The sequence below is a fragment of the Lynx rufus genome, unplaced genomic scaffold (genome assembly GCF_022079265.1).
Source record: "Lynx rufus isolate CCGP_SWC_20201006 ecotype Redwood Valley unplaced genomic scaffold, mLynRuf1.p SCAF_6, whole genome shotgun sequence".
In the NCBI taxonomy this organism is placed as follows: Eukaryota; Metazoa; Chordata; class Mammalia; order Carnivora; family Felidae; genus Lynx; species Lynx rufus.
In genome coordinates, this window is record NW_025814878.1 from 50,205,553 (window position 1) to 50,232,721 (window position 27,169).

Consider the following 27,169-nt stretch of genomic DNA (forward strand, 5'->3'; position numbering starts at 1 on the left):
CCAAGCCAGAGGGCTATTTTTGAAATTATTACTCTTTCAGAGCCTTCTTTTATGTTGTTTTAAACATAATGTTACATAAGGATTATTAGAAAAAGTACAAAATACACCAGGTAGCTAAATATTTTTAACTTAATTTAAAGAGTATTTGGAATTGTACTGAAATCTCTTCATTGGGAAGTTAACAGATGGTTTGCTAAAAATATTGGATAATTGAGGGAGATGCATTTCTTTACGAAGCTAATTTTGTAATATGTGTACCTGTTTTATATGTGTATTTTTTTCCTTCGATAGAGTTTTCCAGAAAAGGACCTTCTGCACTGTCCATCTAAGGATGCAATTGAAGCTCATTTTATGTCTTGTGTGAAAGAAGCTGATGCATTAAAGCATAAAAGTCAAGTAATCAATGAAATGCAGAAAAAAGATCATAAGCAGCTCTGGATGGGATTACAAAATGGTAAATATAACACCGTTTAATTTCAGAATACCACTTTTTAGAGTATGAAATAACTGTAACCCTGTGAATAGTTGGTGCGTTTTAGGATTGGTGGTACAAGTTTAAATTCCAGCCTCTACACACAAAATTTAGCTACAAAAGTAGCTGCCTTTACCCGTCCATAACATCGTATTCTTCCAACATCCTTCTCTTCATGAATTCGCTAGTATTGGGATGGTTGCTTTGCCCATAACACCCGCTCGTATTACAAACCTCTTGTGTTTAGCTTCTGGAGAAAGTGCCCTCGTTGCTAGTCATCTTCCTGGAATTGCAACTGGACACCCTGTGTGCATACCAAAGTGCCTCCCCCTGCTAGGGCACAAACTCCAGCCCTTGCTTTCTCAGAGCAGTATGACTTGCTTCGTGCTTGCATTCTCTCTCCCCTGGCTGGGATTTAGAAAATACACTCAAGGAAAAAGCTGAGAGGAATCTGCAGCTCACCTCTGTATTCTCCCATCTTCTTAATCTTGCCTGCATTGATTGCCCCCCACAGTTGTCTTATTTACAGGCAGCCATTGTTTTGCATGGGTCCAGTAGTTAATATGCTTTAGTTAAATAATACTAGGTCCTTAACAATCTGGTTCAAATTTCACTTACTTTCATATAGTTACTGAAATTACATAAAGTACAAACTTTATTGCTAGCTCTTTAGTCCATGAATCATTTACCAGCATAGATGCATCATGATCAGAGACCAGTCACATCACTTCCTTCAGTGTCTGTCAGTGAATCATCGTTACTCACTTGTTACTTAGTTTACTCACAGACAGCAAAGCATGTAGTTGTGTTCCCTCCTTGTCTCCAGTGATAAACCCATACATATAACATTTTGTAAAAGTGGATAATTGAAAGAGGGAATTGGCCAAGAAAGATCAAAGTGTAGCAAATCCACAAAAAGTGGTAATGTTGGTCGTGGGATTTTACAGGAATAATGGAATCGTAAAAGAAACAGCGGGCTGTGAGCGTGTTGACACTACCATCTTTTGAGATGCTAGATATGCAGCCACAGGAACTTGGCGAAGGTGAACGTTTCCGCGTAAATGGGGAAAGTGATTGTGACAAAAAGGGTGAATTTATCCCTGGCAAAATGATGCTGGCAAAAAACTTAGCATTACAGGAATGCTCACGTTTCATGACATTGGAAGTGCAAATGATGAAATGCAAATGATGAAGTCGATCCGGACCCAGAAAGGCATGTGACAGTTTGCCAAGGTTTAGGAAAGGTGCTCGCTTGTAAGCTCTATGTCAAGAAAGCAAGCACTATTCAAACTGTGCTTTAGTTTTTTACAGAATAATAAATAAGATGCTGGAATTCTCAGCGTTTCTCATGTTTTAAATTCCAGTATACTAAATAAATTAATTTTGTTTACTTCATTTTCTTACGCATTTATAACTAAGAGAGTTTTTAATGTTTTGACAATTTTTAAAGACCACACCATTGATTATTAAGATCACTTTGCACGGTTTCATGGTGACTTTTCCAGTCCTGCACTACTATGCAAAGCAAGGCTTGCCTGTATTTGTCCATATAGTTGTTTTTAGATAGGAAATTAGTCCAAAATAAGCTGGAATTTAATGGCAATAATGAGAATAAAATAGAAGACCCACTTTCTCCCCCCGACTCCACCCTTGAAAACATAATTTTAGTAATTTTTAAAAACTGTGATCCATTTTTATCTTTGAGACTATACTATTACCATGGCAAAGAGGTGTTTGTTGTCATGTAGTATTTATTGAACTTTCATTATACAAAACAGGGCATTATCTGAGACTTCAGTAGTGCAAAAGGTACATACTTTATGACAGTGTGTATTGTAAATTAAATTTTGTCATTTCTCTTAATTTCTTAGATTTGAGTTACAATGAGTTGCTCCTTAGTTTTATATTTGTATGTTTGGTATTTCTTAATTAGATTGTAAGTTTTGCAAAGGCAGCCTTTCCCCTCCTTTATCTTACTGAGTATACAAATTCCTATTAAATATTTAAGAGAGTTTACAATCCCTTAAGATATATTTCTTCCTTTTTCTTGCTGGCTATTTGAAGATGAATTGAAATTGTAGGAGACTTGTGAATAAGAAGATAATCTAAGTTGAAGAAGCCTGGAATCTTGTCAAGAGAGCAGGGATCTGAGAATAATTTGGCTTCAGAATTGAAGTAAATAATTTAAATGGGCATTCAAGTAGGTGTTCTTGAAATCTGTTGCGAACTGGGTGAGCCTGCTGTAGAGAGAGCTCAAGGATTCAGCAGCGGATTCTAAAGATGATTAAAATGTTTCACTTGGGGCATTGGAGGCTTGGGTGTGAGGGGCTGGTTAGGAGTTGTTTAGTCTCAACTCTCCTAGCAGCTCCGTAGGGCAACTCATTCAATCCCTTTGAGCTTCAGTTTCTTTATATGTAAAACATGAGCATATCTGCTATGTTCTCTTATAGGTGTCTTTAGAGGCTTTAATGAAACACACAGTTTATGGGAAAGTGTGTGAAAGGAAGTAAAGCTGTCTTGAAAAGAATTACTGAGAAGTCACTTTGAGACCCTAGAACAGGGGGTTGGCAGACTATGGTCATGGGTCAGCCACCAGTTTTTATAAAAACAGTCTTTACAGTAAAGACTTATTAGAACCCTGCCACACCCGTTATTTGTGTATTGTCTGTGACAGCTTTCATGCTACAATGGCTAAGTTAATAGTTGTGACAGAGACCATGTGGCCCACAGCCTAAAATATTTACTCGCTCTGCCCGCTTTAGAAAGCATTTGCCAGCTCACAGAAGGTTGACTAAACCAACAGCTCGTATTTATCATTGACCTAAAGCATGACTCAGAATGTCACATTCAGAGTTTGGTATAACTTAATGTATCAGACTTAGTCTAATAACTGCCTTCATTGCTATTTTTTGGCGTAAAATACCTCTTTTCCTATTTTTGTCTTAGCTCATATTCTTTCTTGGACATATGACTGTTTTAAAGTTAGCTTTATTAAGTTAAATTTTATTAAATTACTTTTCAAATTAAATTTCATTAAATCTGACTGGAAATAGTATGTGGTTAAAATGTACTTTCTTCCATTTTTATTTTTAGTCCTAAATTATTTTTTGTAGCAATTATGTTTGGTCTGTCTTGCTTGTACTGGTAATGATTGAACTTACACTCAAAATCGTTTGTGTGGTATCCTGTGGGTACTGGAGACCTTGGTAGTTTATTTATTCTACTTTTTAAAATCTAAACTATTCATTTAAGAAATTTTTAGCTAAGTAAAGGCTGTTTGTAGGAAATCTATCTGGGGATAAAAGGCTGAATGTTACCTACATTAAAGTAAATTGATGAAAGATGGGTTTAGCAGTTCCTTCTGCCTAAAATGCCCTTTCCTTCTCTTTTGCCTAATTCCTACTTGTGCTTTCGTGCTTATTTCTCTCATCACCTGCTATGTGAAGCCTTCTTTATTTTTTTAGCCAACAGATATTTAAAGAAGATCTAACGTGTTCCTGACACTACTAGGAGTTAGTGACCATCCAGCAGTGATAAAACAAACATGGACCCTGTCTGCATGAAGCTTATAGCCACATGGAGGCAGAACTACCCATGTTTTCATGTTGTCAGGGCTCCTTGTCTGTCCATATGCATTTTTGCTCTCCTATTTTATCATGCTCTGATATAGTTATGATTTATGTAATTCTGCTAGAATATAAATTTCTCCTGGTTGGAGTGTATTATACATTTTGTAATCCCTACCATCTAGTCCAGTCTTAGGCATAGAGCAGACAGAGTTAATATTGACTGAATGACTATTTATTCCTTTTTAATACTGTAAGGAAATAATATCAACAGGCTTTTATAAATAGTTTAATACTAGTGTAAAATGGAGGAAGTATTTTGTTTGAATTTATTTATGGAAATGGATTTTATGTTTAAGAACTTTTCCGTCCAAAAGAAGGTCCTATTAATTTGTGAAAACAAAGATATTTCACCTTTTGATTTGTATAATTGTAAATTGGTCAGAATTGAGACATAGCAGATGGTAAATGTATTTCATTCAGAACTGCACCTGTAGATCCTAACAACTAAACAACGATTTAAACAGTTTTTGAATACTTTCAAATGCTAATTTTAATTTTTCAGATCTGTGTGAAAGAGAAATAAGAAAAACTTTTGAAACCAAGAAAACTCATTTAAGACATACTGTGCCTTTCAGTGTTTTTTATGGGTTTTCATTTTAGATATAAGAGTATTTAACCTCCCTGTGAAACCACGTTAATGACCACAAAAAAGAAAAGAAAGTAACATTTTTATTATATATGAGGCTGTTGTCACTACATGTGCAGGCTATTTTCTATTAAATGTCAAGCTATTTTTCTTATAAGCTAGAGATTTTCTTTTTTTTTTTTTTTTTTTTTTAATTTTTTTTTTTTCAACGTTTATTTATTTTTGGGACAGAGAGAGAGACAGAGCATGAACGGGGGAGGGCCAGAGAGAGAGGGAGACACAGAATGGGAAACAGGCTCCAGGCTCTGAGCCATCAGCCCAGAGCCCGACGCGGGGCTCTAACTCACGGACCGCGAGATCGTGACCTGGCTGAAGTCGGACGCTTAACCGACTGCGCCACCCAGGCGCCCCTAAGCTAGAGATTTTCTTATAAGCTAGAGATTTGAAGAAATCTCCAAAATATATTTTTAACATATGACTTAGTTTTCAGCATTGGTTTTTTGAGTACACTAAAAAAGAAAAGATAGCATTAAATAAATTCCATAGTCCTTCAAATAAATCTAAGTTTTGACTGCTAAATCTGTTGAAAATTTACATTGTTTCTGAAGTATGGTTAATCCTTTTGAGCTAAGTAATTTTTTAGAGTAATCCATTATTTGGTAGTGAGCCATTTTAATCTAAAACTGGTTTTTAAGAGGAAATAATGAATCCTGAAAGGTGATTTTTAAAACAAGTCATAATATTTTGGAAATACTTTTGTTTGGGGGCGCCTGGGTGGCTCAGTCAGTTAGGCGTCCGACTTCGCCTCAGGTCATGATCTCGAGGTCTGTGGGTTTGAGCCCTGCGTCGGGCTCTGTACTGATAGCTCAGAGCCTGAAGCCTGCTTCAGACTGTGTCTCCCTCTCTCTGCCCCTTCCTAGCTCATGCTCTGTCTGTCTCTCTCTCAAAAATAAATAAACATTAAAAAATTTTTTTTAAAAAAGAAAATACTTGTTTGTTAGGTGATGCAAAAGATAAATGCAATGGTTTTAACTCTTTGGAGGCTTGCATGATAGAGGCAGTTGGATTGTAATTGCATTGCTTTGTTTTTATCAGTTGCATGTAGTAGAATAAGTATTGGACTGAAGATCTGTTGGTCTGAGAAGGACCTGATCTTTATGTCTTACCAGTTGTGTGGTCTGGCAGATCACTTTCCTCTCTAAGCTGGAGTTCCTTATAAATGTGAATGCGGTAAGAGTTCACGAAACTCACATTCAAGGACTATAAAGTCGTAATCATATGTACCTGAAGTCTCATGATTAGATCTTTTCAATTGATTCCAAAGGATTTCTTGGAAGGAGATTTACTATTGATGATCTCTCTCTCTCTTACCTCTCCTTCTTTCTTTCTTCCCCTTCCCTCCCCCTCTCTTTCTTCCCCTCCCCTCCCCCTCTCTTTCTTCCCCTCTTTCCCTTTTCCCTTCTTCCCTCTCCCTCCCTGTCCCTTTGAAGCAAGACTTGAGTGGAAGGTAACTTTCCAGAAATAAGTGTGGTGTCATAGAAAGAGTACTAAAGCAGAGAGAGAAGAGATTTTAAGATTGAGCTCTGTATCTTGAAGCTTCAATTTCTATGATGTTGTTACAGTGTCAGATGCTGTTCTAGGTGTAGGTGGTATGGAAGGAGGTTCCTAATAGGAGGCATAAGTACTTCTCTTGCACCTTTTGTCTGCACGAGAGGTCGATATTTGGTAAGCTTTCTGTTTGTCTTTAGCAAAATTCAGATTTTTACCACTTGTGAGAACACTGAGTTTACACTGTGTAAATAAGAGCAAATAGTATAATGAGCCCCCACATACCTGTCACCCAGCCTCAGCAGTTATCAATACGTGGCCAATCTGTTTCCTCTATTACTTCTCGTCCCTCCCCCACGTTCAGTTTATAGGAATTTTTATCCTTTCATACAGTGCCACAAATATTGTTTATAGATTTATATTCTTCATAGATTTTATACTCTGATATTTAATGAAGGCATGCAAACAACATTCATTATAGGAGAGTCATACCCAGATCCTGGTAGTTTGGTTCAGCCAATTACAGGAACCTGTCATGTGCCTGGCACTGCACTAGGCATAGGGGCCCCTGGGGTGGATGTGACAGGCAGAGTCCTTTCTTCAGAGCTTACAGTCTGTTAGGCGAGCCAGACATTAAACGGATAGCCTTTAAATAATTATCACATTATAAATTGAGTTGTGGAGGAAAGAGGAAGGGATAGAAAGCAGGGTGGTTGTGATGAAAGTGTTCCAGGCACAGGGAATGACCAGGTTGGGCAGAGAAGCAATAAAGAGCTTAATAAGTTCTGAGAGCTCAGGGAGGCCATTCTGACGAGAGCATGGTGATCAAGACCGAGAGTGGCTAGTAGGTAACAGTCCAAATTAGGCAGAGACCTGACAGTGCAAGTTAGCCGAGACCCTGTCTATTCAGGACCTTATAGGCTATTTTAATGATACGGAACTTAATCCCTAGAGAGTGAGGTGGGGTAGATAGGGGACCACTGAAAGATTTTAAGTAAGACTATAACAGATTTTCTTTTTAGAGGCATGTCTTTGAATGCAATGTGGTTAACGAATTAATTCCTGCTGTATAACTTGGTCCGTATTTTATGGGTATCATTTTCACGCTAATTCATTGAACAAGTAGTTAGTGAATCTATGCTGGTGATAAAACAGACTGAAATTCCTACCCTTATGCAGCCACAATTCTAGTGGGAGAGACCGACAAGAAGCATATATACATAAGTAAAATGCTTCATGTGACATATGATGATAAGCGCTGTGGGAGAAAAATAAAACAGGGAAAGGTGAGAGAGAACTGTGTGGGGATAGGGTGTTGTTATTTTAAATAGAATGGTTGTGGAAGGTGTCACTGATTGGGTGACATTAAATAAAGATCCAAAGCAGCATTATGCTTTTTCTTGGGGTTAATACCTCCCTAGGCAGAGGGAACATCGAGGGCAAAGGCCCTGAGGTGAGAGAATGCTGGGCAGTTTCAAAGAATATAATCCTGTTTGTAGCTTTTTGAAATTACAGATAATGTAAGGGTTTTTTTCTGGCATACCTCTTTTTCTCTAGCCTTCTTGTCTATTTTCCCTCTACCTTTATAGTCTCACTTTTGTTTTTTTCTGTGTAGCAAAAATGACACTCTTTTGTATCTACTTGTTTTCATAAGTCTCTTGGGATACAAAACATCCTTTTGGCAGTTGATTTTACACTATTTGAAAGCAATAAACAAAGTGTAAGAATGGATACCAGGAGGGATTGGACCTATTTATATTAAGGTGGTTAGGGAAGACCACTTTTAGGAGATGATATTTAACCTGAAGTCTTAAGGATGAGAACGAACGAACTGCCACTTCAGGAATAGCGTGCTTCAAGGACACGAGGCAACAAAGAGTTTGGTATGTTTTAAGGAACTGGAGGAAGGCCACTGTGTCGTGGATAATAGTGACCACGAGGGAAGGGTGACATGAGGTGGGGTTGGAGAGATGGGAAAGAGCTAGATGATGCAGGGCCTTGTATAGGCCAAGGAAAATAATTTAGATGTTACCTGCGATGGGAAGTCACTGGAGAATTTTTAAGCGGGAGAGTGATGAGATACAAAGAGGATGTAAGAACATTCTGGCTGCTGAATGGAGGATGGAAAAGAAGGAGCCAAGATTGGAAGTGGAGAGGCTGTAGTAGTAGGTCCAGGTATAAGATGAAATGGAGAAAAGCCGGTAAATGTGGGGTTTATTCTGGAGGTAGAATGGACAGAATCTGTTAGATTGGCTGTAATGTTGGGGTGAAAAAAAGGGAGAGAATCATTTCTGGATTCTGACTGGGACAGCTAGATGGATAGTGCTGCTTTATACTGTGATATGAAATAACTAGATGGGGAACAGGTTTGGGGCGGGGAACCAACCCTAACTGAGGAGGTCAGCTTTGAGGCTGAAAATCTGAGATGTCTCTGAGACATTCATGTGGAGCTGTGTTGTGTTAGCTATTGCTAGAGTTAGTTATTGCTACTGCGCGTGTGTGGCAGCGGATGGAGACGGCTTAATAAGTTTGCATTGAATGCCGCAGGTTCTCATTTCCTATTCGTTTACTTTTACAGGTGCCATCTTTATTATTTGTCCTTTAAGTCAGTGTCCCCAGTGACACACGGCCGCGAACTATGGAGCAGTTGCATGTATTCCTGATGTTTGGCAGTTCTTTATACCCACTAACCATTGTGTGCTTTCCTTTCTGCATACAGCTGACTTTGTCATTTCCAGTATTTTGCCCGCCATACAGTAAGGTGGGTAAGTTCAGCCTAAAGCTGTGTGTGTGGCATTCCAGAATCTACAACTTTGTGAGAAAGTTGCTTAAAGCAAATTTGTAACCTGCTTGAGCATTCAATTAAGTTTTACTGTGAAACAGTCAGGTATTTTTTACTCTATTATGTTACATCTTTTAAATCAGTCTCTCAGTGTTCTACTTTCTGCAATTAAAAATAATGATGGAAATCTAAAAAGGTTTTGTATTTGCGTTTTAATATAAAGCTATACAGATACTTTGTTAGGCTTTTGGAGAAAGATTGCTCAAGGAATTGCATGATTCCAATGAATAAATACATTTGGTAATAATTTGGATCATAGCCTCTTACAGTTCTTTGGGTAGTGTTGGCAGTGAATATCATGAATAATAAAACTTGGTGAAAACATTTAGACAGTTACTTCATAATATCCTACAGATAATCCTAACAAAAGTTTTTGGCAACAGTCCATTAATAACAGTGAATGGTCATCTGTCCCAGCGTTCGTTGGTGGTAGAGAATACATGAGATGCAATTGATATATGATAAATCAATATGACTAGGTTAATTATCTAAACTCTGAATAATAATTGAAAATGTTTTGGTGAATTCCTAACATTATAGGAACACAAAGATTTAGTGTTTTTTTTTTTTTTTTCAACGTTTATTTATTTTTGGGACAGAGAGAGACAGAGCATGAACGGGGGAGGGGCAGAGAGAGAGGGAGACACAGAATCGGAAACAGGCTCCAGGCTCTGAGCCATCAGCCCAGAGCCTGACGCGGGGCTCGAACTCACGGACCGCGAGATCATGACCTGGCTGAAGTCGGACGCTTAACCGACTGCGCCACCCAGGCGCCCCCAAAGATTTAGTTTTTAATGCGCTTTTAAGTATAATTTCAAATCATCTACAATGAAATGATTGCTCTATCATCTCTTTTATTTATATTTCGTCCAGTTAAAAAACTTTCTAAAAATTTATACCTGCTAACATACTATCATTTTTTTCCTATAATGTAAGTGTGGAAAGATTTAAGAAGCTTTTCCTCCACCATGTAGAGGAAATGCAAACAAACATCTGTCTCGTAAATGATTTTCACTGTTGGAGCCATGACCTGTCATTACTATTTGAATTTACAGCATGGTTTCTCTTGGAAAAAATGTATACACACACAATATATGCATATATAGTTCAACTTGTTTTTAAGTGAATGTTTTGTTTCGAAACTTAAGATATTTCATGACTTAAGAGAACAGAAAACCCCAGAGGTACTTACTTCCCTAACATTTTTTTGTTTTGTCCTTATCACTTTTCTTAAGAGTACTGTTTCTCAAAGTGTAGACACTTGGGTCCGAAGCATCAGCATTACCTAGGAACTAATTAGAAACGTACCCTAGACCAACTGAATCAGAAACTCTAGGGTTCCAACAAAAGGTCCCAGCAGTCTATGGATCCACAAGCCCTCCAGGTGATGGTGATGCACTGAAGTTTGAGAACCACTGCACTGGAGTGGGACTCCTCAGCCTTAGCACTATAGATATTTTGGAGTGGATAATTCTTGGTGTTGGGGCAGCGGCAGGGAGGGAGCTGTCTTATGCATTGTGAGCATTTGGCAGCATTCCTGGTCTTTCTCCCCACTCACTAGATGCCAGTAACACAGTACTCCCCACTCTCTATCATGACATTAAAAAATACCTCCAGACATTGCAAAATATTCCCTTGGGGGCAAAGTTGACCCATTTGAGAACCACTGCTCTAGAGAGAAGTGATGGATACAACTGCTTTTCCTTCAGAGTAGCATTGACCACTTATGGAATACCCAGTTTCTGTGCTGGGTACTTTACATGAATTATCATTGTCATCAGAGCAGCCTTGCAGGATATGTTTGAAGGTTCATAGCCTGGGCCAACCCGTTGATGAAGTTTCTCATCTGTTTCACCAGCCCAACCCTTGAGAACTATTATACTCAGTTGTTACAGGGACTCATTTAGGGTATAGTTGGAACAAAAGAAATTTGGCATATAAGTGAATTAAAGTTATTTTAACCAGTTAACTCTTCTTATCTATAAATTTATCTTTATATCTTTATAGATAAGATACCTTCTTATCTATAAATTTAACCATGCCCTATATATAAATTAAACTTAGCCCTACGTGTTTTTGGATGGCTCTCATTGTATTTTTGCTGTAGTGACTGTTAAGTGACAAATCAATCAATAGTATGCTGTCATTTCAGTAAGACTGAAGTGCTGACTTTTTTTAAATAACGTGTCTTCTATATTTTTCCTTTTCCCTCTTTTGCCTCCTTTCATCCCCTTCTCCACTGTGCAGCACTTGATCTAGTTCTGCATATCTTAGCCCTTTTTTCCTGTCTCTTCCCTCTCATTTAAATCGACCTAGTCTCTGACCCATTCCTTCATTATCTTTGTAGGGTCTGGATGGCCAGATTTACATTTTAGTTTAACAACTTGTAATTGCTACTGGCCAGTGTGTTACCTGTTTCCAGATACCTCTTTCATGCACTTTAAAAAAAAATTTTTTTTATGTTTATTCATTTTTGAAAGATAGAGAGAGACAGAGTACAAGCAGGGTTGGGGCGGAGAGAGAGGGGGACACAGAATCTGAAGCACACTCCAGTCTCTGAGCTGTCAGCTCAGACTCGACGCGGGGCTCGAACTCACGAACCGTGAGATCATGACCTGAGCCGAAGTTGGACACTCAACTGACTGAGCCACCCAGTCGCCCCTAACTTTTTAACAAAGACCTAGACATTAACTTTATTGAAAATTTCAGAATTTCAAGCCCCTTCTCCCCCACTCTTCCACTCCCCACTCCCCTGACCTTCTGTTTACTCTGTGTCTGCCAATGCAGACCAGTTTTGGTTAGTGACTGTGGTAATGACTTCTGGATGTCAGAATTCTGTATATTAGAGATGTTCTTGTTTGAACCAGAGAAGTGACTATAGCTGTACAGCAGTGCTAATTTCTTATTATTCATGTCTCTTCTCTTTGATTGCTGTAGAAACTGTCAAAGATTCAGAAGTTCTTTTATTTGAAAATCACATTTACAATTATTAAACCATGCCAGTATTTTAATTCGTATGCAGAGAGTTGCAAGATTTTAACCCCAAAACTAGAATAGAAATAGTTAATTTAAGAAGTGAGTGCAAAATAAACAAATTTTTTCATCTAAGATACAGTGTGTTCCCTCAAGTCCTGATTATTATCTTCAGAGTATCTTTCTGTATAATAAGCATTTCTTGTCACAGGGTCCCTTTAGAATTAAGGCTATCCTTGATATCTGGGCTTTTTTGACATATAGTTTATTTCTTTCCCACTAGAAGGATATCAATAAAATACCCCAAACCGTATTTTTAATTGGAGTTGATTTCATAAAATATTTAACCAAAAATACTTCATTTTGAATTGCTTTAAGCCATAGTGAAAGCTAAACAAGAAAAAGAGCCACAAAAACATGGCTCTTTTTCTTAAACTAGCTTCTTGGTTTTGTTAATATACACCTCAGATTTTTCCCTACAGTATTGTGCTGTTAGCCAGCATTTTTTTTCATTTATTTTAAGGTGAAAAAATTTTTTTAATGTTCACTTATTTTTGTGAAAGAGAGAGCAAGCAGAGGAGGGGCAGAGAGAGAGAGAGAATGAGAGAGAAAGAGAATCCCAAGCAGGCTCCACACTATCAGCGCAGAGCCTGATGTGGGGCTTGAACTCACGAACCATGAGATCATGACTTGAGCTGAAATCAAGAGTTGGGCCCTTAACCGACTGGGCCACCCAAGCACCCCAAGGTGAAATTATTTGTATGTAGGATTTTAAAACTCTGAGAAAACATCTTTTACATATTTTTTTGCAAGATAAAAAGTATTGATATTTGTCCACTCAAAATGTAAGGAGAGGTTGGATGAGAGAGCAGTCAGTGCTCTCTAATCTCTAGGAAGTAGGAGGAGAAAGAAGACAATTCCATAACCTTATTGAGTTAAGGGGAAAAACTTTAAACTTAAAGTTTTCTCACCCATATTTTTATAATAATTTATTTTCAGGTGTTACTACACTCAAAAGAATACCATATGGCATTTAAATATTTGATTTATAGGGGTGCCTGGGTGGCTCAGTCGGTTAAGCGTCAGACTTCGGCTCAAGTCATGATCTCGCAGTCCGTGGGTTCGAGCCCCGCGTCGGGCTCTGTGCTGACAGCTCAGAGCCTGGAGCCTGTTTCAGATTCTGTGTCTCCCTCTTTCTCTGACCCTCCCCTGTTCATGCTCTCTCTCTGTCTCAAAAATAAATAAATGTTGAAAAAAAATTTTTTTTAAATATTTGATTTATAAATCAGTAAGTTTAGAAACACTGCTAGAATAATTTCACATTTAGTAACTATTCTCATTGTTACCCTTAGGATTCTTAGAAATCCTGATTAATTTTTTTGCCTTGTAGGGTACATTATATATATGACTTGTCACTAAAAGCTACTGAATACATTTAAAATAATAGTATTTAGTCCAAACTAAACTCATTATAGGACATAATAAAATGTATAAAATACTGGGTGCACCCTATTTTGTAAGGTATGTATATAATGTTAGGAATCAACTTTGTTTTGGCAATGAATGAGTTATAATTAATTTTGTATTAAATGCCACCTGAATAATCCTAGTAGCTAATAATTGAACTATGATTGAATTTTCCAGTTTCAGACATCATTGTCCTTGTCTCCTTTTAGGAGGTGGTTCCTAATTGAGTGACATTTTCCATTGGTTATCACAGTGCATATCTCCTTATTCTTTGAAAAAATTGTGCCTTCAACGAACATGTTGAAGCAAATAGTATTTATTTCTGCACTAGCTGCTGCTAAGTGTTCAGTATTGTCATCTGTAACTGTGAAAGGAGACAAGATTTGTTAAACTATTATACCTGACACTTCTATGAGTTTTGAAGTCTGGAACTCTGTAGTTTTTGATAACATAAACATTTCATTTGTTAATAATTTCCTGGATTCCTGTTAATTATAGGTCATTGAATATACTCAACTTGGAGTTTTACCAAGCAAGCAGTGTTCTTATTTATAGAAATGTAACTCAAAGTTTTCTGTGATATGGTATTGTATCCCTGAGGGTCTACTGGCTGGATGATGTCAGGTAAATAATTTACTTGCTTTGAACCTCAGTTTCCTCCTTTGTAAAATGAGGTTAACTATTCAGTAAGTTGCTATGAAAACCAGACAACATGAAACCCATATAGGGTTTTAATATTTTCTTAATGTTTTTAAAACCCTAGCTAAATTCTGTGCAAGTATGTTTTTACTAATAAAACCCATCTCTGAGGTCTTACTATAATTAGAACCCACAACTTTTCACTCTAGCTTTACTTCAGTGTGTTGTGTTGTTTAATACTGCTTCTTTACCAGCCTGCCTTCAGCATGCTTTTTACTTACATGTCTGTCACGTGGTCATCTGCCTTTTAAAGACATGGGGTTGGGGTGGAGAGGACTTAGGCCCTTAAGCACTGCCAGTGCAAGATAAAGGACAAATCAGACCTGTTAGAAGTTGTGATAATTTTACATGTGTCAGTTTGGCTTCTCCAACTACATATTAAGTGAAGGACAGAACCTATTGTGTACTTATTTTTTTTTAATTCTTTACAGCTTTCAGTACTTAATGAAGTACATAGATAGGAGCAGATAGTTTGATAGATTTAACTCTGTGCAGATGCTACAGAGTAAAAACTTGTTTGAGCACTGTGTCACCTTTTCTTTTCTCTTCCATGCCTAGAATTAAACTGGAAACTCATAGAATGAACCATTTGCAAGTTAGGAACTTCTTGTAAAGGGATATTTTTCACGTAGTTACCATGGAGAGGTTAGATGGCTTTCAAATAGAACAGAATTTACCTGGAATTATATTACATTTACTAAACTCTTGTGATGTCCTAGGTCTGGATACTTTTACATGTAGTATCTCAGTAATTCTTCACATGAATTAGGTAAACATTATCAACTTTGAAAAGAAGGAAATGAGCTCACGGAACTAGTAAGAGATGGGACAAAGATTTGAACCTAGACCTCTGATTCTAAAATGATTGTATTTTCCATTACATCTGGGGGTTATTAACTCTGGCTTCATATTAGAATCATCTGAAAGCTTCCAAAAATTACAGTTGCCAGGGCATCTGAAATAAGTGGTCTGGAGTGAGTCCCTGACATTTGTAGTTTTGTAAACTCAGGTGATCGAAGTGAGCAGCTGAAGCTGAGGAATGTTGCATTGAACATGGTGTCCCCCACTACCCCCCCCTTTTTAAAACTTTCGTTGTCAGTGAGTATTAATGGAATTTTTCTCATCAAAAGCACAAAGGATTTGCATTAGAATAAAGACAATATCCTGTGTAGTAAACGTTGCACAGATATGGTGAACATAATGGATGTATGTTTTTCTCTGCCAGTCTTTCAAAAATTAAAATAGATTTTTGATTTTGTCTTAGGATTTTAGTGTGTTCTCTGAAGTGAAAATGAGCTTGCTGTATTTGTTTCTGGCCTTCTGACTTTAGGAAAGTGATAAGTTTTAATTTAGCCTAAGAGGAAGAACATTTTCTCAATTTACAGTAGCTTTGAAAGGTAATAAATCAGATTATTGGTTATAAATCTACAGGTGATTTACACAGGGATACATTTAGTTAATTACTCTTGGCTTACCACTGTGCTACAGCTCTGTAAATCTCTGGCAAACAAGCTACTTTAAAGATTGTCTTTTAGATTAAATGAAGACTTAATTATAATTGAAGATCATTCTTTTTTTTATATTTAACATGAGCACATAGAATAACTTTTTTTTAGCATCATGAAATTTTTGAGTTTTCAGTCCCTTTTATGTAATCATTGGCCCAATTTCAAAATAAATATGAAATAAACTTTTCTTAATTGGCCAGAATACAGTTATTGAATTCTCTCTACTTAAGAATAAAGTCAATTACTGGGATTGACTGTTGGAATACATTAGAGATGTTATAACCTGCAGTTATAGTTTATTGTGATGTTGAAATTAAAATTTACAGTCTGCTTTTTCCAGGTCCTAGTAAGATTAGTTTTCTTTAATTTCCAGCATTATATTTTAAGCCATTTTTAAAGTAACTAGTTTTTTCTGTCTCTGTTTATAGACCTGTGCTGTAAAGTATAACAAATCTGAGCCTCTCATCCTCCCAGATTAACGAGAAACCTCATTTTCCCCCCATCATGCTGCCTGTCCCCTCTCTCATAATATTTTAAGACATGTTAGGAGAAGGAGGGATGAGGAGGAATTGTTATTAGATCTTACAGATAGTAGAGGTAGAACTCTGACTGACCTGCTAAGACTTGAGGACTTAGATGTTTACCTAGATGTTCTTGGACCACTGTTCCTGTCCCCACCACCATTTTATGATATGGCTGGAGATTAATGCAGTTGAAATTGATGGAAGGTGAATGATGACTAAATTGTTCCATAGAGTGAGAAGATAGGTCTTACATGGTAGCAGAAATGGTTGGAGGAAGCAAAAGGGGTCATGAGGAGAATTTGGTATTATAAAGTGTTACAGCTGGATTGTATTATGGCTTTTAATCCCCCACCTGGGTAGCAAAGGCCACTCAGTTGCGTAACTCCAGGAGACAGCACTCACACAGAGTTGGATGTGAGTGGTGTGAACTTCCTGGCCCTGAGACAGACTGAGTGCTCCGGCAGTCTTGTGATGATGGGGTTTTGGCAGAACCATTTTCCCATACTGGGTTTGACACTTCACACACCTTGCTGCTGAATCTGGAAGCTCAGTGTCTTCTCTTGTTGACTCTGAAGCAGCCTAAGAGATCACTTAAATGTAGTACTTACTTTGTGCAGGATACTGTTGTATTTTGCATGTATTAACTAATTTATGTCCTGGAATCACTTTATGAATATGCACGGTTAATGCCTTCATTTTACAGGCAGTTCCATTCACAGGAAATGAGAAAACAAAGTTTGAACGTATCTTGTTCAAACTTCTGCAGCTATTAAATGACCAAGCTAGGGGGCAAACCCATGCAGTGTGGCTCAAGTGTCTGCTTTTCCCACCATGCTATGTTACATTAGAGATTCCTTCTTTTTATTGTTCCCCATTCCCCTAAATCAGTCAGTCAGTTATTTAGTCACTTAAACATTGAGCATTTACTTTGTGCCAGGAACTTTCTGGAGCTGAAGACAAAAGGCCTTGCCCTCATGGAACCTATATTTTATTTGGGGGAGAGAGACAAGAAATTATAGACATGTGAATTGGGTGGTTTTAAATAGTGAAAAGTGTTTAGATAGAAAATAGAACATTGCTTTAGTTCTAATTGAGGGGATCTTAGGCGGTGGTACTTCTGTTGTGACTTGAATGATGAGAAAGCAGCAGCTCATATGTGAAGGTTAGAAAGGTAAGGATTCCAGGCTATGAGATGGTACATGCTTGGTGTTTTCTAGGGACAGAAAAGAAAAATCTCATGACTTGGAGCTGAGTAAGTAAACAGATTGATGGGCAGTGAGATCTCAGAAGGCTTCAGGAGTAGCTGTGTTGCCAGGGGGTGAGAGGGAAAGATGTTACGGTTGCTCGCATGCAGTTTGGGCAGGGAGCAGTCTGCCCCTGTTGCAGGCAATAAGGAGGTTCAGTGGAGTTTTAAGTAATGATTCTAGTACTTCACAAACCGTATTGTTAAAGTATGTCATAAAGCATTGTTCCTTGTGGCCCTTTAGAAACATGGTTGGAAAATTATTCATGTGATTTGCTTTATGTTTTAAAAGACCACTGTGAATGCTATGTAGCAGGGATACAAGTGGAAGGACAGAGTCCAATTAGGCGGTCACAGTGGTTCAGTGAGAGATGACAGTGCTTATGAAAAGTTGTGGCAGTGAATACAGAGAAGAGAAATCATGCTGTCAATATATATGTATTGATTACCCTCCTTGTTGTCAGTTGCCTAGACGGTAGCACTTCTGTTGTAGAGCAGAGAACATGTCTCCTCACAGTTTATTCTAAGACAGTTGATAGTCCTGGTTGAAATTTTCCTGAGATCCAGGTTTTATTACTCTTTTGATTCACTCAAACAACAAATTCCCTAGGGTACAGTCTTCCTGCCAAGATGGGTGTTTCAGTGTGGGATTAGGGATTAGCCTTCTCCAGGACCAGTACTCCTCTCAGCCTTCATGCAGCGCCAGCCATCTGGTCCTGTCGTCTGTCTTCATGATGGATTCTCAGGGACCGTGAAGGCCTTCCAAGGCTTCTTTGCTTTGGTTAGGGCCTCCTCACCAGATCTAGCTCAGGACCTTTAAACCTCAAAGAGAAGGGTTCACAGAAATTGTGTTGAGCAGCATCCAAGCACCAGTGGATGTGTTACTGTGGAGAGATGCTCCCTGCCATGGCTCAGCCAAACACCTGTTAACCCAGGATTCTTTTAATTTGACTTGACTTAGAAGACAAATGAGTTTCAAGATACTGGTCACCTATTTAATGCACAATGTATTTGGCAACCTACCAAGTAATTATTAATTTTTTCCACTCTTGTTTTGCTTTACAAATGTGTTTCCATATTCCATATGAAGAAATTAATTCAGATAGGTTTATACTTGGATATACTGTCTGTTACATATTTTGAAAGCCTCTGGTCAAAACACTACATGTATTACAAGGCCATTTGTAGTACTGATTTGAATTATACTGTCGATAAGTGCATAACTTTGTAAAGCTGTGATTTTCCACTATTTGATTTTCTCTTCAAGAAAAAGCTTAAAGTCTGTGTTTTATGTGCTGTGATGATCTGACACTTATTTGGGATGCTGTAAGTCTGTTCTTTTTGACATCACAGATGTTAAAAGACTAGGAAGTGGATAGTGTATGCAGGTGGAGGCCATTTCACTCGTTGCTGATAGTGTGAGGGTCCCAGCCAGCCATACCATAATGCTGAATCGAGGCTGAATAGCAATCCCTTAGATGCCCTCCACGTCTCTGGGGGGGCTTTAAGACACACACATTATTTGTGACATTAGAATGTTAAAACTTATTTTGCCTTGAGTTCTTAACTCTCATAAAGCTCAAGTGGAAGAACAGATACAACCTTTAAAACTGCCACTTTTTCTTATAGTTTTTCCCATGTGAGGAACAAAGAATACGAAACTTTATTTTTTAAGGTTCTTAGGGAGATACTTAATTTAAAAAATGTTTTTTTTTTCTTGGACACGTAGGTTGCTCAGTCGGTTAAGCCTGAGTTCGGCTCAGGTCATGATCTCATGGTTTGTGGGTTTGAGCCCCGTGTCAGGCTCTGTGCTGACAGCTCAGAGCCTGGAGCCTGTTTCAGATTCTGTGTCTGTCTCTCTTTCTGCCCCTTCCCCATTTGCAGTCTGTTTCTCAAAAATAAGTAAACATTAAAAAAATAATAAAATAAAAAATGTTTTTCCTGAACTTTTAAAAATTCCTAAGACCAATGTAGAAGCTTAATTCAGTAAAAAGAAAGAAAAGTTGGTGGCCACCAGGATCTTGAGGAATTCTATTTTTAATGTCTTTATTTAGAAAATAGATTCACTTTCTGTAAGACAGTCCTTCAGTTATGTGATTCTTAATTTTGTAGCCCTCCTAAATGAGTAAGCTAAGTTTAAAAAACAGAAACTGACTTACCATATTGCTAATAGCTCTGGCAAGAAGGATGTTATCTTCCCTTCTCCCATTCTTCGAATAGGCTAAGTGACTGCTAGTTTTAATTTTCAACTATGCAGTTGTTGGTTTTCTTTTACAATTAGAACTGAGTTAATTTGAAAGTTCTTGAAATTGATGTATATTTACCTATAAGGGCCGTTTAAAAAACAAATAAAGACCATTATGCTTCTTTAACTTGTAGGTACTGTTTTCATGACTGGTAATTAACTTTTATGACTTAATTATAATAACTAATGGCATAGTTATATTCAAAGTGTTGCTTGGTAACAGGTCAGTATGTTCTTGATTCATTATTATGTAGAAAGTTAGCAATGCATCCTAACTCCAGCTTTATTGTAGTTATTGACTAGGGGTTGGAAGAGATACTGATATTACAAAATTCAGTGTGAATGATGATTAGTTATATACTCAATCTCAGGACTGATTTTCTTTTAATTCCTTCTATTTGTATATTTCTTGTTAATAACTTTGGCTTATAAAAGATTATTCTCGGTTGGAATATTTTTAGTATTGTTAAGGAAATACCTGTTTTATGTAAGAACATAACAGTTTTATAAGAAGATTAAAAGTTACTATTAATACAGATCTTTCATTATGTCTTTATTCCTTTTAAACATAGTTGTATCAGACTGAGTCCAGTCAGGAGATAGAAACCACACAGAGGGTTAAGCAGGGTAAGTTTCATATGAAGAATTATTAAACTCTGATAAAAGAGTAACTGTAAGATATAAGAAAACTGCATATGGTACTCTAGGGCCAAGGGAGGAAAGTCACACTTACATAGAGCCTCTTCCCCAAGGCTGGATTTAGAACTTGTTGGAAAGGGTATAGATCAGTCCACTGGACTAGTAGAGAAGTTCACTCTTTTGCCCACACTGGAGCTAGTCTGCAGTCACTGGGCAGTCAGGACAACCTGGAGCACAGTCCACTAGCAGCAAGTGGACTGGGCATGCAGACAGAGTGGCAGCTCAATGGGAAGCTGCAAGTAGGCCACCCATGTGGGCCTCCAGAGGAAACCAGGGGCTCACGGGGTCTGGAGGTCTTCAGTGTGCCTATGCAAACAGGAACCTCTTTCTCTGGCAGTGACCTTTTAAGACTCTACTGAGAAAGCTTAATGTGGCTGTCAGAGTGGAAATACTTCAATTGTGTCCATTATGGCAGGACATCCACGAAAGGGTGAGTTTGAAGCAGAGAGTCATTAAGTTGATAATGGGCACAATGATGTTCATTTTTTCCAGTTTCTTTTTTTTGCCATGTAAAAATTTTTTTACTAAATTACCTGTCTGTACTTTTTACTGTTTGTGTTTGCTTTCCTTCCTTTAGCCCTATTGACATTTTGGGTCAGATAATTCTCGGTTGGAGGCAGGGGGGCTGTCCTGTGCATTGTGGTGTGTTTAGCGGCATCCCTGGCCTCTACTCAGTAAATGCTAGTATCACACGTAAACAGTTGTGACGACCAGAAATTTCTCCAGCAAAAATCTCTCCTGGTTAAGAACAACTGCTTTAAAAAACACTGTTAGAAACAGTCCATAAAGTTTCATAAAGTCTCATAAAGTTTTGCTTGTGATTTTTAGCAAATTCTGTTTCAATAAAAGAAGGCATCTCAAATAATTATAAAATTGTGTTTTTGGAGGAGGTATCAGAAACTAAGTGAACCTCTTTATTTCATCTATAAATGAATTAGTCAATTTTCAATTGATTGTTTCTACTCGCCTAGCTATTTGGTTGTATACCTGGGATTGGAACCCAAAATGTTTTCAATAAAAGGCTATGCATATAGTATTCTCTTGTTCATTCTTTGACCTAAGAGCATATGTTATGCCTGCACTTTCCCAGGTGCTAGAGACTTGATGATGGGGTTGTGCATAAAATTTCAGGTTTGCATGAAGAATCATTTCATTTAGCTATCACATTCTTTCTGGATACTTGATGATAGAAAGGTGTTTTTTTTTTTTTTTAATTTTTTTTTTTAACGTTTTTTTTATTTATTTTTGAGACAGAGAGAGACAGAGCATGAACGGGGGAGGGGCAGAGAGAGAGGGAGACACAGAATCGGAAGCAGGCTCCAGGCTCTGGGCCATCAGCCCAGAGCCTGACGCGGGGCTCAAACTCACGGACCGCGAGATCGTGACCTGAGCTGAAGTCGGACGCTTAACCGACTGAGCCACCCAGGCGCCCCAGAAAGGTGTTTTTAAAAAAGCATTGAAAGAATAATTCATTCATATATGAAAGGACTGTGGTTAAAGGAGCTACTCTTAGCATTAATGCAGTTTTGTGGTTGCAACTGTTGAAATGGTTGTGGGCTTTGAATCAGAAGACTGAGCATCTGGTCTTGGTTCTTCATGAAACTCATAACCTGGGCCTTCGTTGTCATCTGTGAAATTATGCTGGACTAACTGGATTCCGAGTTACCTATCATACCTGTTCTGATATGGTGTGAACTCCCAGGTCGGAGTTGAGGATGAGAGTAGAGAAGGCCTAGAGACTGTCACAGTCCTCTAGGACAGGGATACGAGAAGCATCTAAGCTTTATTCTCTTACGGAAGTATGATGGCCTAAACAGTATTGACAGATTGGCAGTAAATTGGATTGAGATGAGTCTAGTAGTAGAGAATGTGCTTTAATACCAAGCTGATCCCAAATTCTTGTACTGTTCATATGCTTTACAGAGATCTGATTCTGAGATAAATTTCTGAGTATAAAAAATAATTTTAAGGTAGGATTCTGGGTAAGTCGATAGGAGTTACTTAAAAAACAACACATAGAATGGGGAAAAAATATTTGTGTAGATTTATCAGTAAGGGACTTGTATCCAGAATACATTAAAAAAAAAAAAATCTTACAACCCAACAATAAAAAGACAACCCACTTAGGGGACAAAGGATTTGATAGACATTTCTCCAAAATAAATATGTAAATGGCCAGTAAACAAAAGATGCTCAACATAGTCATTAGAGAATACAAGTCAAAACTATACGGGGATACCACTTCAGACCCACCAGTGTGACTCTAATAAAAAAGGCAGGCAATAACAGGTGTAGACATGGATATGGACAAATTGGAACGCTCATATATTGCTGGTGAGAATGTAAAATGCATCGTCTTTGGAAAGCAGTTTGGCAGTTTCTGAAAATATTGTTATCATATAGCAGTTAAACAGTTATCATAGAACTCAGCATGTCATAGAACTCAGTTTTCCAAGCAAATTGAAGATCCGCATCCAACACAAAAGCTTGTACGTGAATGTTCATAGCATGGTAGCATTATTCATAGTAACCAAAAAAAGGGAAACAACTCAAATGTCCATGAACTGATGAATGGGTAAACAAAACAAAACAAAAAATAGATCTCCATACAACGAAGTACTATTTGGCCATAAAAATGAATGAAATTTCATTTATGCTATAGCATAACTGAACCTCGGAAACAAGCTAAGAAAAAAAACAGATACAAAAGTCAACATATTGTATGATTCCATTTACATGAAATGTCTGGAATAAAGATTAATGATATCTAGGCGAAAGGAAGAGAGGGAAAGGGGGGTAACTATTAATGGGTATGGGGTTTTTTTTGGTAGGATGAAAATGTTCTGAAATTAGATACTGACAGTGGTTGTTCAGCTCTGAATATACTAAAAGCCACTGAGTTGTACACTTTAAAATGGTGAATTTTATGGTATGTGAATTATATCTCAGTAAAGTGGTTTTTTTTTAATTGAGCCTGAAAATTTTAAAAAGGAATTATTTAATCACTCTGAGATTAAGCTATAGTTGACAGTTATTTCTTAACTACCGGTTCCACATTTCTTTCAAACCCTTTCCTGTATTTTTGTCTTTTTGCTGTTTAATGTTTATTGTGTTTGGTGTTTTGGCTTTGTTTCTTTAAATAAGTTCTGGTTAAAATTTAGATCACTTGAAGTTGTCCTTTAACAGTTTAGACAGTAGGAATAGGACCAAGGGAATCTAGACATTCATCCCTATGTGATGTTATTTTGCCTTGATAACACAAGTAGTCATAACCTGTTCAGGGTTTCTTTTATGAGATAAAATGTCTATGCAAAAATCTAGGAGGAGGAAGCAATAATGTAGACAAAATTAATTTTATATTTTGCCTTATGTTTAGTTATGGAAAGATAAGTTTAAGAAAAAATAATATGTAAATGAAACTTTTTCAGAAATGTCTAAGGGTTTTTAATAACTTTCATTTCTTTATGTGAGGCTTTAAAGTTATAATGTTCATTTTTAATAATAAATAATTTATCATTACAGACAGATTTGATCAGTTTTGGGCCATCAACCGGAAACTCATGGAATATCCTGCAGAAGAAAATGGATTTCGTTATATCCCTTTTAGAATATATCAGGTAGGAAGTAGTGTTTTTAATGATACCAGCTTGTGAATGCCTCAGACATCTTACTTCTTGAAGTGGTGTAATCCAAAACTCTTTAAATTGGCATAGTAACTGAAGAGTATTGATTAGTCGATCTTCCCAGATCTTTATCTTTTGGTGACAATCACAGCAGAAACCACGTTGAAATATTTGGTTGATCCTCATTATTTGCAATATTTGCTTGCTTTCTAAGATTTATCTGTGACCAGAGTCAGTACTCAGCAGTGCGCTCATGGACATGTGTGGAACTTCAAAAAATTTGGTTTGCCCGGCATGCACATTTTCAGCAATGCCATACCTTCTTATTTCTGTTCTTTTCCCAGTTGATGTTTTTCATGCTTTTGTGCTTTTTTTGGTGATTTGTTTAAAATTGCTCCCAAGAGCAGTGCTAAAGTGTCATCTTTAAACAGAAACACACATAAAACAAGGTTATGTGTTGATCAGTTGAAGAACTTGTTGTGACCAGAGGCTCACAGTATCCCAACCCTGTATTTCCCCCAGGGACAGTGGTTCAAATATTTGCTGATTTAGCGTTTGCAGTGATTTTATAAAATGTAGCTACCACAAATAAAGAGAATCGACCTATTTGTTTTAACAGTGAGGCTTTATTTAGTGTTGTACAACAAAGTAGATAGTAGGCTTTCCTTATAGCACAATTTCTTAGGTAAAGAAACTCCTTTTCTGTAGAGTACTTTAGAGCTTGTAAGTGCTTTACATATAGCAAATACTTTGTGAATATTTGTTGAGTGAATGGTATTCCAGAAAGTGAGTTACCTACTATCACAAAGAAGTCGTTGGGAATAGGAATTGGAACATAATATCATAGACATGGACTCTAATCTAGCAAGATTTCCATTCAAACTCAGAGAGATTATGTCATAACTTCCCCTTGGTAGCCATTTTCAGTATCCCACAGTCTTTACTCGTAGTTACTTCTGTAGTATTTTTTAAATATTTAAAGAGCCATCAATCACATAACTATATTAAAGAGGAAAACAAATTATCTAATTGAAAGCAAGTAAAAGCCCACTACACTCAAAGAATGAAATAATTTAAATAAGGTTTCTTTTCATTGATTTCATTAACATAATGGCAAATAGGCTATTTTTAGATCATGGATTCGTAATATGTACAATGGAAATAAAATGGGAAAAATTCCTGTTGGAATAAGACCAGATGATCTAGTTAGCCACACATCTATGCTTTCTTTTTTTAAATTCCACAAGTCTTTGTCAAGCACAGATATTATACAGTGGGTTTGGAAATACTATAGTTTATTTATTTATGCATAATCCAGAATTGTGAAGAATCCGAAGCAATTTATACAAATATATAATCAAAACAAAAAAGAATTTGAAGTCAGAGCCATGCATCATAAAAAAAAAAATCTGAGGGAATGTACAAGAATTTATAATCACAAAGTAGAAAAGAATTTAAAATCAAAATCACTGAAAATAAAAAATAGAAACTCAGCGTGAGATTATTTAAGCTTTGACTGAGTGAGATACTCAAGTTTATTAAAATTGACCTGCAGATTTGACCCTGAGTGTCCTTGTATCCAAAACAAGGGAAAAGAAATGTGATAACATTTTTTTCCCCATCATACATAAAAGGAAAACTTACTAGGTCATTAGGGAAAGCTAAACTTTCTTGGGCATTATATAGGAAAGAAATTTCTCATGTGGCTTCATTTATAAGGAGTAGGGCAATGTTTTTTATAACCTCCCCACAGTAAAAATATAGTAGTTTTCATAAAGCTGCTTCCTAAAGTGTTATTCAGCAGTAGCTGAAGACAATGAATTATAAGTCACAGATCATCCACAGTATAATAAAGACTTGGATAAAGTAATCGGAAGGCTAGGACTGAAAAGATTTTTAGGTTATTTTGTTGAAGAATGTTTTTATCAAATAAGAAGGAAAGTAAGTGTGGAGCAAAGCATTTGGGGATTGGTATTCACAGTAAAGGTTAACCTGGCAGAGGAGAGGTTTACAGAGAACTGCAAAGGGAAAGAACGAGAAAAATTATTGCTGCTCACATGGGAAAGCCTCAGTCTTTTCTGTGTTGCAAGGAATAAAGCCACCTGCTGAAAAGAGGGCTGGTAGCAGTTTTGGACACTGTTCTGTTTGACAGTGGGCAAGTAGAAGAGTTCCTATAGTTGCATAAAATGATGTGAGAAAGAAAGATGGCAGGAAGCCTAGCTATGTTGAGAGAAGAAATGTCTCACGTTAGATGACTCTGTACTGACCACCTAGGCATTCTATAAGAGAAACTTCTGCAGAGCCAGATTTAGGAGTGATATGCTTTAGCTCTTCCATAAAGAAAAGCCAAAATGGAGCCAGATTTTATGGACTCTAAGTATAATACTTTTAGTGAGTAGGATTCGTGTAGTCCATAATCTCATAGAGGGAGTCTGCTTTACTTCTTCATGGATATTGGTGGTTAAAGTACATTTTAAAAACAATAACAGAGTAATCCTTAAGTTTTCTGAGTGGATTTCAAAAATTAAAAAAAAAAAAGTTTAAGTAAGCCCTACACCCAATGTGGGGTTTGAACTCACGACCTTGAGATCAGGAGTCATATGCTCTGCTGACTGAGACAGCCAGGCCCCCCTCAAAAGTGGTTTTTAAGCAGCAGCCCACTTTAGGGCCAAGCTTGGGAGGGGACAAATGGGACTGGGTCAGGTGGCTTGACTCCTTTCCTCCTGGGACTGGACAGTCTGAAACTTGCCTTTCTATCTATGCCAAGACAGATTCAGGTGCTTTGCCCAAGTTAGATAGTTCTTGATCTAGCTAGCATTCTGGATACACTACTACCCTCAAAATGTTAGTGTTATCTTTGAAGGCAAGATTGGATTAAAAAAATCTGTGTAGTAGGATTTAGCACAGTCTTTCATATACTGTGAGTGCTTTATAATTACTTAATTTAAGGTGTTAAATTAATAGGGTGTTAAAAAGCACCAAAGATCATATAATTTTAAAGCTGAAAAATAGACTTTTTAAAAAGTTAAATAATCCCAAACTGAAATAGCTAGCTGTTTTCTTTGGATTTAAATGTATAACAGTGGAAAAGAGCTAGAAGCTTTGGAAGGG

General features: G+C 37.2%; 1 protein-coding gene across 3 annotated transcripts in view; it reads left to right on the forward strand.

Annotated features, from left to right (window-relative positions):
• Positions 1 to 27,169, forward strand: part of ATG5 (autophagy related 5) — a 129,084-nt gene that overhangs the window by 51,447 nt on the left and 50,468 nt on the right. For 2 of the 3 annotated variants that reach the window (XM_047102242.1, XM_047102243.1), the window contains 2 exons: positions 292 to 454; positions 23,958 to 24,052. In XM_047102242.1, coding sequence (XP_046958198.1) covers positions 292 to 454; positions 23,958 to 24,052 — 258 coding nt within the window. The remainder of the gene's footprint in view (positions 1 to 291; positions 455 to 23,957; positions 24,053 to 27,169) is intronic. The other variant, XM_047102244.1, reaches the window with a different exon arrangement.